Consider the following 14,868-nt stretch of genomic DNA (forward strand, 5'->3'; position numbering starts at 1 on the left):
ATGACATACTAGATTGGCAGTTTATCACAACTTTATGAAACAATCCGGCGCAGTTTACTTGAACAATAGTTTGAAAATACATTTTCTGTTGTAGCCAAAACCTGTTAATCAGTAAAGGTTGTATAGAATTCTCTTGTTGTATTTCTACGTACTATAAAAGTGGAAATTTTCGCGTGTGAAAATGTTGCCGACGTGCGTGACCCTTTAAACTTCTGAGTTATTGATATTTCAGTTAACTTCTATCTATATAATCTCGCGCTTAATTACTCAACATAACCCCCAAAAAACAAAAATAAAGCGAATATTTCCATCTTTATTACGTTAAGTTTAGGAACATTTCACACATTCGTTTGAGCTTAAGCACCACTGGATGATTCTTGATAATTAAGGAAATGGTCATATAATGTAATAAATGTTTATGCTGTTTTGCTTCCGTCTTCGACCTTCTTTCTTATGTTTTTAAATAGGAGTGTTCTTCGTTCGTGATCTACTGATTATTGGTTATCAACTGCGCCAATATGTCGATTTTGTTTCATTTTAAAGATATCGGCACCCTATAACGTCTAAACGATTTTATTATATCATGCTTCTTGAGTAGTTGGTAGATGACAGTATTGAATTTAAGGTGTTCTTAAAATCAATACTGTCGTTAACAGCCGCTGATCATGTATCCCTGGCATTGATCAATTCGTGTAGGACTTGAGGACTTAGCAGCTAATTTGTCTAGGATCCCGTTAAACGAGGCTGTAACTATCATGCTTGATATAACAACTCAGAAACAATAAATATTAAATTGTATATAGGTTCATATATCACAAACGGTGTTATATTTATGTGTACTATATCACCATGGTTACCAATACGATGTGTATTCTGTCACTTTTATCAGGTAAATGATCATTATTGGGCGTTAACATTGTACGAGATGGCAGTTAAGTCGAAGTCAAATTCGGGCACGCAGTGTTTAATAACTCATTCCAATACCATGAGCTACCTACCCCTCCTCTGTACCGAATAAACAATTTAAAATTTTAATTTATAATTTAATTCAACTTTATTGTATTTTACATCCAAACAATACACATTCAAAGGATCGAACTACAAATAAACAAAACAAGATATATCAGCATTATTATGAAACTTGGGCACGTTGCAAGCCCGCCTTTCTCATTAAAAAAAAATAAAGAAAAAAATGCTTTTTTTTTTTTAATGAAGAGACCCATATAATATTTTCACTTCTATAGCAGACATTCTTTGGGTGCTGTTTCAGTTAATTTGAATACCATGTCAAGTGCTGAAAGTATGTCCACCGCTATTATTCAAATTGACGAAGAATTCGTTTTATTTGATGTTGTATCTCTCTTTACCAACACACCTATTGACGATGTACTTCGAAGCGGTTATTCCTGATCAAGGAAATCATTTGTGCTGACAACATATATCAGCTTCAAATATAGCACTTACCAACAATGCTTCATTAAGCCCTATAAGACGATCCGGGTCATCCTAGTACACCCTAAGGATATAGTACCTATACAAAACGTCGCCAGCGACGGTTCGGTATCCGAATGGCAGAACACCGGAAAGAATCGACTTTGAAAGACACCGAAACCAAACTTCGAAATGAAAAGTTCAGAAAAAAATAAACAGTCGTAGTCCAAGATAATTATACAGACATAACAAAACACCATGTTAATGACCTGGCTAATTCCAAAGTGTCGAAGAGCAACCTGTTTAAGTTGCATATAAAAACGGTCAACTGGATATATTGAGGGTCGATTCTGAATCGAATCGAGACGAGCTGACTTCCATAAACTATCACACATGTGTAACCATGTAATTCATATGTTTTTTTTTTTTTTTATCAGAATGGTATTTTTCGCAAGGCTAGAAATTTAAAAGACTGTCATGTGCCATGCGTGTTACTGTGTTTAAAAGTCATTTTGCGGATGTTTGAATTCCATATTGTCTTCATGTAACACTATTCGCGAAATATTTGAATTACTTTTTTTCAGTTCCTGAAATACTTATTAATTCAGTATCGATGAGAGTTTTGCGTTCAATAACATTCATCCACGAATATTAAAGGTTCGGTACCTTGATGTTTTATTGAAGACTATACCGACTGGTCAGCAAGTACATAGTGTATTTAAATAAACATCTTCTGTAGTATTAGAAATAAAAGTCACATTGTAAAGTACAATTCGTGTACACTCATATGAACTAACTAATGTGCTAGCAAAATCAAACATTCTTCAGTTTCATTTTTTTCAGTGGTCCGGGTCAAATGTCAAACCATAGGTCAAAAGTGCTCTTGACACTTCGCCATCCCAAAGCGTATTTGCAAAATAAATCTGGCTACTCAACTGGACAAACTCTTTGGACGGAGAACCTAAAGACGGAGTGCAAACCTATAACCGGGAATTGGTGGGTTCTTGTTCTGGTTTTTAATCAGCAACGACCTTTTAGATATCACGCTGACTGCACATGTGCGGCATGTACGGGGGACTAATAAATTCAGTAACACTAGGTTAAAAAATCTCGCCATACAAACAAGCATGGTAAATATACCAGCCGGACTGCGGGTTTACACGAGGGCCGCCGTAGGTTACATTCCAGTTCCGTAAGGTCCATAGCCACGTGGTCTGTTACGCACATTTAAAAACTGGTCAATCGATGAGCACGAGCGTTTTCATTTCGTCTGTTTTGTGGTGTTTGCTTAAACATTGGCAAAATCTGAGATGGGGTGACAGGGTTTTCGGCTGAGAACCGTCCCGGTGAAACAGTAATGGTCGAAACAGTGATCCGCCGGTCTCTTTCGTGTGACGTCATTGACTCATCCACCGAAACCCGTACAGGGGAGGTCACTGCCAAACTTGTTGAAGAAGTAGGGGGTGGAGTTGACGGTTGTCGCTTCCACCTCGACGATCGCGGGGAAAATAGAGGTCTTAGAGTTAGAAAGCTTCCATCGTCTGAATTGTCCTCCTTTGGACGTGTTGTTGCTTTGCCGGCAAGAATTGCAAAAACGCCGACAATAGGTGTCACAAAGAGACTTCCGGTTGCCATGTAGAACCCAAATTGTAGTGATGACAGCATCTCGACGTGATACATGATATAAAGCACCGTCATTGTTCCTCCGAATAGGGCTGCAAAATAAATATTGAAATTGAGTTTGGCAAAATAATGAATCTTTATATATTAAAATAGATTTGACTACAGATTCAAGAATAATTCTTAAACATTACCATGATGCATTTTTTTTTCGTTTTCTAGCATAATTATAGGCAATGAAAACAAATGAAGAAAAGAAACAGTAGCTTATTCAAACTAACACCATGCTTGCAGATGTGGATGTCAATCTGTAAGCTACAAATTGAAATTTGTTTCTAGAAGACATTTAAATAATATGGAACCATCAACAAACGTTCGCACCGTGACAGTATAGCTGTAACATTAATTTTGTTTAATTTATTTCCCAAACGCGGATGCTATTTTTGCACGTGTGGATATTAACCAGGTGATAACATACGACAAGTGTCCAATGAAAGAACAACATACTTTAAATGATTCAATATCTTTTAGCTTATTTAATGCAGGATATTTAGAATATTACTGTGAGTTTCGAGCAACGCTTAAAACCCTTTTACTTTAAAATCACTTCCTTTCATCATACCTTTCATATAACAAAATTCATATTTAGATCTTGCGTTTATATTGGCATGACTACCTTTTCATTTGTTTCTTTTGTTCCTTAAAATGTAATGAAAGGGACATTTGTAAATTTTATTAACACTGCTCATAATACTCGCAAGAGGCCGCTGCAGTTGGGTAGAATCACGTCACAAAGGTAAAAGGTCATATTTAGGAGCATGCGGCCCACTAGCTTAAAGTGTTTTATGGACCGAAAGTATAGATTTTACTGATTAAGTGAGGTAAATTAAGACATTTAAGGGGGCTTACTTGTGATCAAAGCCGATCCTCCACACACAAACAGGAAGTAGCGACTCCACGGGTAAGGCCAACACAGGGTGAGAGCACAGCTAACGGCAGCCACGAAGTAGGTCAGAAGGGCTAGGGTAGCAAACGCCTGGGCTGCCACAAACACACCTGTAAAACGGAGACAGGGCATCAGTAAGCACAGTATCGTGGTAAATATTATAGGTAACTTATTTGCATTCCTTATAAAAGTTCAAAATATGCGTTTCAATACTACCTTTCCACTCATGAATTCAAAGCAAGGCAATTCTATTTTATCATACTAGCTGGTTTGTTTGGGTTCATGAAACATTTTAAGGATGATCTCTTCTGAGGTTTAAATCACGTTCAAGTCTCGCTTTGATCTGGTGTAACGGGTTTTTGTAACATTTAACAAATTTTGTCAAAAAAGTAGATGCCTGTTGTTTGTAGAACTTTTTTTACAGGAATTAAAAAAAATGACCAATTCGGCGGCCATTTTGAAAATGTGTATTAATGTGTATTTCTTGGATTCCCAAAAGGCCAAAATTTCACCGTTTTTGACATTAGATTGATCACCTAAATTGTTATTGTGTCGCCATTTTTAATTGTAACAGGTTCATTTTTGCTGTGAAACTTTTTTTATGTTCAATATGATAAAAATATTATGCAACAAAGTGGAAAATTATACATTATTGGTATTTTATTTACATATTTAGTGTAACTGAAGCACTTTTGATTTTTGACCCCGAAAAAGGTGAAAAATAATACAATAAATTATTGGACAAAAAAAGAAGCACACGAACTCCCAAATTTTTGTGGCTGTTTTAGAAAGAGAACACATTTTCTTTTGATTCATTGAATATTAAAAAAAGTTTAATAGCAGAACCTTTTATATCTAGCGTTTAATCTGCAATAAAAAATAAGGGGTAGGGTAACCTAAATCGCCTATCTGAGTTAAAAGAATAAGATTAAGAAATTTTATTACCATAATTTAAAAGAAAATTATATTTCTATCAATTCTACAAATGCAAATATTCATACATATTTGAAAACACACTTGGAAGAAATTGTAAAAAATCACCTAAAATCACATTATTGTGTTAAATTGGTATCTTTGACCGATCATAGCACAAAAACGAACGCACGGACATCTATTTTTTTTTGTCATTTTCTACTCTGCCATTAACTCTTTTTTCGAAAAATACGTATGAGAAAAGAAGTTTAATATAGGAACTTTTTGACTTCTCAGAGGTGTACATCCTTCAACGTCCCAGGTACCAGGTTTACATTGACATGCTATTATTTGCTGTTGATACTGTCACTAAGGACAACTTCCTTAACCACGGTAAACACATACACATGTGCATGTTTACTAATTTTCATAGTCTAACAAGTTTATATAAGTAGGTGACTATGTAAGTATTTCATGTCGGCCTGTGTGTCAGACACGACAAGTAATTGTCTATTACATTTCATCGGGCCTTGTAACAGTGATCGTTTTGATTAACAGAAGAGCTCATCCCAAACATTTAATAATTAAAAAACACTGTTAAAAACTGCTTCTTCTTTAAGAGAAGAACATTGATGATACTCCCGTAAAAGTTAGTTGTCTATCAAATGAATTATAGATATAGTGAGGATTCAGTATCATGATTAAAGGGTCCATGGTTAATCATTGAAATGGCAGATTTAAAAAAAAAAATCATGCGTAAATGATACTAAATTTTATTAACCGAAATAAGGTTGTGTGCTGATACTATGTACCAAAATGAGGATAGAATATACAAAACAAATGTTCAAAATGAAAGAAACAAAATTGTTAGTTCATGTATTATCAGTACGTGTATTGTCATGTACTAATATTTTCCTCGATTAGATATTATCCCGTCAGGCGGCAAACACCAAACGTAAACCATTCCAGAATTTCTGTCAAATTTTAAATCACCACTAGTTTAGTCCCCGATTACTCTTAACAGAACAGTTTCAGAATATATAGCTACCGATCGGAAATCATTGACGTGTAGAAGTTCTAGTCAGTAGGTTTATTTGGTCGCACTTGATGTGACTTAATATGCAAAATCAATTGTTAAGTCCAAACATATTTATTGCCAAAAATAGACAAGTGGATAAGGCACACAACTCATTACAACTGATCAACGTCCTCTCCCGTTATACATTTTCAATGACATTACAATAGAGACCATAAGTATATTTAAGCATTGAACTATTTGTGTATGGTATTTATGATCTATTTGAATGACACAGCAAAAATGTGTCATTCAAATAGATCATAAATACCATACAAAAACAGTTCAATACTTATATTTACGTTTTCTCTGCCTCTTATGTTCTTTTTTAACTTATAATTAAAATTGCCCGCCTTATCGACAGTCCACACAATTTCGTTCAATATTTTGAACAGCGTATTGTCGCGTGCTGATTGGCAAACAAAGTAGTACTTTGTGAAATTTTAACAAACACTTCAATTTTATTCCACAATTCAGTATCAATACAATTGCATATGATATGTCTATAGGGTGAGTTAAGTTCATCGTCAGAAACTGAGGAACCGTGGATGCGAGACGCGTGAAACTGATAGCGTTTGAAGTGAGTGATCTTGCGACGGAGCACAGGTTCGTTACAAATGTCTGAAATGTTTATGTATGCTGTGACTCATATCAGTAGGTCTGTAACATATGTGTCAGTAGGTCAATAGAATATGTGTATTTCAGACATTTGTAACGAGCCCCTGTTGATCAGTGCAGTGTAACAGACGATATGTTTGATAAATTGCATGAGCGTTAAAATTGTTTCCATTGCCGACCTTTGTGATTTCAACCGATGTGCATTTTATACGATATTGCAGACCTTGGTCTTGTTTTCGTTGTAATAAATGTGGTTTTGTTTTATTTTTTATTTTGCACATAAATTTACAATGACATTGTCAAATCTCACAATGCTCAGCGATATTTCAGCAGCCATCATGTTTATTTATATTGGATATTGTAGTTCCGGTCAGTGTTGTATTAATACGCTAAGAATTGTGTCTCGTGACGCATGGTAATTAAAGTCCCATCAACGACACAGCTTTCAAAGAGGCTATAAAGTGGCAATGTCATACAAATGTAAATATGCAATTTTAGCTCAAAATATTTTGTTAGATTTAATAAAGTTTTGCACATATCTAAAAATAGATGTGTTAAGTTCCACAGAAAATTGTGAATCGTCAAACAAAATTATTTCTTAATATAAACCAACATTCAAATTATTTAAATTTTGAAACAGGATGTAGAAATCAAAAGTGGCATTCAAAAGTAGTGAAAGACATTCTCACAAGGATGACGACAATTACAAGCTGCACTTCAACCAGGTTAACTCAAAAGATTTCATAATTAAGGGAACTGCACTGGTGTCTGAGCTAAGTATGCAAAACATAAAGTTTCTGATCTCCGAATTTAAAGTAGCTATAGGTGGAATAGCTTGTATGAACTTATAGAGGGCAATGGTCGAACCGAGGTTTCTAAGTTATTCCGACAATGAAGAGAAGAAGATATAAAAGAAGAGTTAGTAAGAGACAGTCTGAACGGAGAAACCCTATAGATATTATTGTTACGTAAGGCGTAATTGCTTTTTTTTCAGTTAAAGACGACAAAGGATTATTGAAGTAATCAGGAGTTAATAAATTATGCATCTTATACAACAGTTGAAGTTTCCCACATTTTTCTCGATAAGATAAAGTTTCAAGACCAGTTTCATGCTATAAAGTATTGATATAATGCGAGCGGTTTCACGTTGGGATTTTCTAACTTTTCAGATTCAAAATGTAGTGCAACCGTCCCATAACTCACAAGCATGTTCTAAAAGTGGTCAAATAAAATTCTTACAAATTATCAAGAGAGCATCTCTACTCAATAAGTGTTTCAGTTTCCGTAAGACATTAATTTGTTTTTCGTAACAGAGGAGTCAATCCCATTGACATGATCACCCACTTTACATTAGACTAAAAGTTACCCCTCAGAGGTTAGGATAATCCGTAAAGTTTAAGACTTCCGCATCAAGTTCTAAGTCTTCGTCTATATCAATGGAAATAAAAAATGCATCTGTTTTCTTCAGGAGATGTTCATTAAAACATATCTGCTATATCATTAACAAATATAAGAAATAACAGTGGTCCAAGAATAGAGCCTTGTAGAACCCCTGCCTCAGCAAGACCTACAGAAGAATATAAACTGTTTAAAAAGATCTTTTGATGTCTGAGACAAATGATTTTCTAACAGTTCACACGAAATGCCTTAAGACCTCTATATGCCAAACCCTATCAAAAGATTGGGATATGTCACAAAATACAACACAAGTGGTTTTTTCCTCAAGTGCAATACATGTTTCTATGAGTTGGAACACTGCAGACTGGCCATGCATAAAATTCGACTGATATATTTGCTATTGTTGTATTTACTAAGCAACAGGGTTATGTGATAAAATTTCACAAATACTCAAAAAGTCTCGCCTGCTGATAAGCGCACGTTTAACAAGCGATGTGATGATGCGGCTACAGGTATTTCGTGCAGGGGGAAGTTTCATCCAAACTATCCATATAGAGGGAAAAAATCTTATTAATGATACCTCGATATTAGTAGTTGCAAAGCTGTATAGAATTATATGTGAAGAGAACTCAAAGTGTGAATTTAAAGTGATCACATACCTGTATGTAGATATACCTGTGTTTGGCTTCGTTTACACGGCAATTTAAAAAAAAAGAATTGCACTAATTAATCTGCTTTGACGTCATAGAGAGTTAAATTAGCACACACATATATATTTCACTGAAACAAAGACATTTATCCAAGTCCAAGGTACGCTCTCTAACACTACCTGTCTAGAATGGGGCATTTACAGCGTATTAAGCTATCGATATTAATATTTACCGAGCGTCAGCTTAGCTAGACTTTTGAATTTATCTTAATTTGCAACGAAACATGTACGGTGTATCTCGGTGTTTACTGTCGAACTCCGTACACTCACTCGGGTATGTCGCTACTACGGACTGGTTGTTACCACATTAAAATCCAAATCATTCCGCATCTAAATTGATTCTTTCCATTACATCTATCGGAGAACCTTAAAAATACGAATTCAGTCAACAGAATTTCGTGTGCCATAGATACCAGGTTTTACATCGACATGCTATTATTTGCTGTTGATACTGTCACTAAGGACAACTTCCTTAACCACGGTAAACACATACACATGTGCATGTTTACTAATTTTCATAGTCTATCAAGTTTATATAAGAAGTTGACTATGTAAGTATTTCATGTCGCCTGTGTGTCAGACACGACAAGTAATTGTCTATTACATTTCATCGGGCCTGATAACAATGTTCGTTTTGATTAACAGAAGAGCTCATCCCAAACATTTAATAATTAAATAACACTGTTAAAAACTGCTTCTTCTTTAAGAGAAGAACATTGATGATACTCCCGTAAAATTTAGTTGTCTATCTAATGAATTATAGAAATAGTGAGGATTCAGTATCATGATTAAAGGGTCCATGGTTGATCATAGAAATGGCAGATTTAAAAAAAAAAAATCATGCGTAAATGATTCAAAATTTTATTAACCGAAATAAGGTTGTGTGCTGATACTATGTACCAAAATGAGGATAGAATATACAAAACAAATGTTCAAAATGAAAGAAACAAAATTGTTAGTTCATGTATTATCAGTACGTGTATTGTCATGTACTAATATTTTCCTCGATTAGATATTATCCCGTCAGGCGGCAAACACCAAACGTAAACCATTCCAGAATTTCTGTCAAATTTTAAATCACCACTAGTTTAGTCCCCGATTACTCTTAACAGAACAACATCCGAATATATAGCTACCGATCGGAAATCATTGACGTGTAGTAGTTCTAGTCAGAAGGTTTATTTGGTTGCACTTGGTGTGACTTAATATGCAAAATCAATTGTTAGGTCCAAACATATTTATTGCCAAAAATAGACAAGTGGATAAGGCACACAAGTCATTACAACTGATCAACGTCCTCTCCCGTTATACATTTTCAATGACACTACAATAGAGACCATAAGTATATTTAAGCATTACGCGCATTATGATTTGTTTGCTTGCAAAGCTGTGTCATTCAAATAGATCATAAATACCATACACAAATAGTTCAATACTTATATTTACGTTTTCTCTGCCTCTTATGTTCTTTTTTAACTTATAATTTATGTTTAAAATTAAAATTGCTGCCTTATCGACAGTCCACACAATTTCGTTCAATATTTTGAACAGCGTTTTGTCGCGTGCTGATTGAAATTTTAACAAACACTTCAATTTTATTCCACAATTCAGTATCAATACAATTGCATATCATATGTCTATAGGGGGATTAAAGTTTATCAATACAACTCTGAGCTGAAAGCTAGATTTGAAATTGTTTCGATTTTTCACCGGAACAAATTTCGCGCATGGACAAATACAGTGAACACCGTAAATCCGACATTGCCCTCCACGAGGGAGTTATTTTTGGAAGTTAATTCGAACTTTTCTCTTTGCTCATTTTGAGAAGAATCCAGGCGTGAACGTAATTAGTTTATTGTATGGGAACCTGACAACAGTCAATAGATTCTATAACAGACTCGTTATTTGAGATGTCGTCAGAAACTGAGGAACCGTGGATGCGAGACGCGTGAAACTGATAGCGTTTTAAGTGAGTGATCTTGCGACGGAGCACAGTTGCGTTACAGATGTCTGAAATGTTTATGTATGCTGTGACTCGATCAGTAGGTCTGTAACATATGTGTCAGTAAGTCTATAGAATATGTTTATTTCAGACATTTGTAACGAGCCCCTGTTGATCAGTGCAGTGTAACAGACGATGTTTCTGATAAATTGCATGAGCGTTAAAATTGTTTCCATTGCCGACATTGGTGATTTCAACCGATGTGCATTTTATACGATATTGCAGACCTTGGTCTTGTTTTCGTTGTAATAAAAGTGGTTTTGTTTAATTTTTTATTTTGCACATAAATTTACAATGACATTGTCAAATCTCACAATGCTCAGCGATATTTCAGCAGCCATCATGTTTATTTATATTGGATATTGTAGTTCCGGTCAGTGTTGTATTAATACGCTAAGAATTGTGTCTCGTGATGCATGGTAATTAAAGTCCCATCAACGACACAGCTTTCAAAGAGGCTATATAGTGGCAATGTCATGCAAATGTAAATATACAATTGTAAATGCAATTTTAGCTCAAAATATTTTGTAAGATTTAATAAAGTTTTGCACATATCTAAAAATAGATGTGTTAAGTTCCACAGAAAATTGTGAATCGTCAAACAAAATTATTTCTTAATATAACCCAACATTCAAATGATTTAAATTTTGAACCAGAATGTAGAAATCAAAGGTGGCATTCAAAAGTAGTTAAAGACATTCTCACAAGGATGACGACAATTACAAGCTGCACTTCAACCAGGTTAACTCTAAAGATTTCATAATTAAGGGAACTGCACTGGTGTCTGAGCTAAGTATGCAAAACATTAAGTTTCTGATCTCCGAATTTAAAGTAGCTATAGGTGGAATAGCTTGTATGAACTTATAGAGGGCAATGGTCGAACCGAGGTTTCTAAGTTATTCCGACAATGAAAAGAAGAAGATATAAAAGAAGAGTTAGTAAGAGACAGTCTGAACGGAGAAACCCTATAGATATTATTGTTACGTAAGGCGTAATTGCTTTTTTTTCAGTTAAAGACGACAAAGGATTATTGAAGTAATCAGGAGTTAATAAATTATGCATCTTATACAACAGTTGAAGTTTCCCACATTTTCCTCGATTAGATAAAGTTTCAAGACCAGTTTCATGCTATAAAGTATTGATATAATGCGAGCGGTTTCACGTTGGGATTTTCTAACTTTTCAGATTCAAAATGTAGTGCAACCGTCCCATAACTCACAAGCATGTTCTAAAAGTGGTCAAATAAAATTCTTACAAATTATCAAGAGAGCATCTCTACTCAATAAGTGTTTCAGTTTCCGTAAGACATTAATTTGTTTTTCGTAACAGAGGAGTCAATCCCATTGACATGATCACCCACTTTACATTAGACTAAAAGTTACCCCTCAGAGGTTAGGATAATCCGTAAAGTTTAAGACTTCCGCATCAAGTTCTAAGTCTTCGTCTATATCAATGGAAATAAAAAATGCATCTGTTTTCTTCAGGAGATGTTCATTAAAACATATCTGCTATATCATTAACAAATATAAGAAATAACAGTGGTCCAAGAATAGAGCCTTGTAGAACCCCTGCCTCAGCAAGACCTACAGAAGAATATAAACTGTTTAAAAAGATCTTTTGATGTCTGAGACAAATGATTTTCTAACAGTTCACACGAAATGCCTTAAGACCCCTATATGCCAAACCCTATCAAAAGATTGGGATATGTCACAAAATACAACACAAGTGGTTTTTTCCTCAAGTGCAATACATGTTTCTATGAGTTGGAACACTGCAGACTGGCCATGCATAAAATCCGACTGATATATTTGCTATTGTTGTATTTACTAAGCAACAGGGTTATGTGATAAAATTTCACAAATACTCAAAAAGTCTCGGCTGCTGATAAGCGCACGTTTAACAAGCGATGTGATGATGCGGCTACAGGTATTTCGTGCAGGGGGAAGTTTCATCCAAACTATCCATATAGAGGGAAAAAATCTTATTAATGATACCTCGATATTAGTAGTTGCAAAGTTGTATAGAATTATATGTGTAGAGAACTCAAAGTGTGAATTTAAAGTGATCACATACCTGTATGTAGATATACCTGTGTTTGGCTTCGTTTACACGGCAATTTAAAAAAAAAATGCACTAATTAATCTGCTTTGACGTCATAGAGAGTTAAATTAGCACACAAATATATATTCCACTGAAACAAAGACATTTATCCAAGTCCAAGGTACGCTCTCTAACACTACCAGTCTAGAATGGGGCATTTACAGCGTATTAAGCTATCGATATTAATATTTACCGAGCGTCAGCTTAGCTAGACTTTTGAATTTGTCTTAATTTGCAACGAAACATGTACGGGGTATCTCGGTGTTTACTGTCGAACTCCGTACACTCACTCGGGTATGTCGCTACTACGGACTGGTTGTTACCACATTAAAATCCAAATCATTCCGGATCTTAATCGTTTCTTTCCATTACATCTATCGGAGAACCTTAAAAAACGAATTCAGTCAACAGAATTTCGTGTGCAATAGCTATAGATACCAGGTTTACATTGACATGCTATTATTTGCTGTTGATACTGTCACTAAGGACAACTTTCTTAACCACGGTAAACACATACACATGTGCATGTTTACTAATTTTCATAGTCTAACAAGTTTATATAAGTAGTTGACTATGTAAGTTTTTCCTCTCGGCCTGTGTGTCAGACACGACAAACAATTGTCTATTACATTTCATCGGGCCTTGTAACAGTGTTCGTTTTGATTAACAGAAGAGCTCATCCCAAACATTTAATAATTAAAGAACACTGTTAAAAACTGCTGCCATTTTTAAGAGAAGAACATTAAATTTATGATACGCCCGTAAAATTTAGTTGTCTATCAAAATAAATTATAGAAAATGCGAGTACCGCTTGACAAAGAACAGCTGAAGAGTCAGTATCCTTGAAAAGGCAGAATTAAAAAAAAAACACGCTTAAATGATACCAAATTAAGGATGTGTGCTCTTACAATGTACCAAAATAAGGATAGAATATACAAAACAAATGTTCAAAAATGAAAATAACAAAATTGTTAGTTCATGTATTATCAGTTCGTGTATTGTCATGTACGGATATTATCAAGGACGTATTTAGTCACGTACAACAATGATCAACGACAACCACACACCGTGAAACCTCGTAAAGACTCGATACATTAGTACATTGTGGTTACAGGAAACGTATTGGTAAAAACCGGATACGTTACAAATTACGTGACATATTCGTTTACCATTTAATCCAGAAAAACAGGTTTCCAAACAAGCATGGGCTATCTTATTTTGGACTTTGCTGCAAGGGTTAAGGAGATTTCGCTCTATATGATATCTCTACCATGATACTACGCCTTACCGTTCACTGTTTCCGGGGCGACTGTCCCGCATGCCATGCTCCGTGCTGTAACGATACAGACCGAAAACACTCCGTACCGGAGGACGTGTCCATCTGTCCGGATATACACCCAGTACGGAATAATGAACGCCACACAGTAACACACAAATCCCAGGCCGCTTAACGCCATGCAAATCCACCTGCAAATTATCTGCTGCTTGAAGCTTAACGCCATCTCATAATACTTCAATCGTTTCTGAAAACTATAATTATTTAGCTCTTGTTTTAAAAATTGATGATTTGCAAGAAAACGAATTTTGGAAACTTCCAGTACGATTCTTGAGTAGAGCGAGCTTCATATAGACCATGAGTTTTAACGCCTCTGCCGCGTCAACGAATTTTCAATAAGTTGAGTCAGTACGTTTTAAAAAATTTGCACCTTATCGCTGAAATAGCATTACAAGTGCTGAGTATGTGTATCCGGAGTTTTTAAGAATAGCACGCCATCGGGTCATAGTGATATTACCACAGCCGAGCCGAGACAAATTAAAGTATTCATAACGTATATAGGTGTGAACTACATGTACTTCCATTGAAGAACTCCAATCTGATCTTGTTTGGCGGAATTGTTTATGTTTCTAGATAAACAGTGAAATCTTGAGTATTTAAGCGTTCAAACATCCAAGTAGACGGGATTCATTGATATAGAATCTCTCGATACTGTTAAACTGACGTAATTTTTAAATATATGACCTATGATAATGATTATTTAAGTATGAATATTCGGGTT

At 35.0% G+C, this 14,868-nt stretch overlaps 1 protein-coding gene across 1 annotated transcript; it reads right to left on the minus strand.

Annotated features, from left to right (window-relative positions):
* Window positions 1-1,077: 1,077 nt before the first annotated feature.
* Window positions 1,078-14,450, minus strand: LOC110462894. The gene is made up of 3 exons (XM_021517133.1): window positions 14,100-14,450; window positions 3,961-4,107; window positions 1,078-3,146 (listed from the first exon to the last, which is right to left on the minus strand). The coding sequence occupies exons 1-3, from the start codon at window positions 14,311-14,313 to the stop codon at window positions 2,659-2,661; spliced, it is 849 nt and encodes a 282-aa protein (XP_021372808.1). The 5' UTR covers window positions 14,314-14,450; the 3' UTR covers window positions 1,078-2,658.
* Window positions 14,451-14,868: the final 418 nt, after the last annotated feature.

Source organism: Mizuhopecten yessoensis, unplaced genomic scaffold (genome assembly GCF_002113885.1).
Source record: "Mizuhopecten yessoensis strain PY_sf001 unplaced genomic scaffold, ASM211388v2 scaffold10841, whole genome shotgun sequence".
Taxonomy (NCBI): Eukaryota; Metazoa; Mollusca; class Bivalvia; order Pectinida; family Pectinidae; genus Mizuhopecten; species Mizuhopecten yessoensis.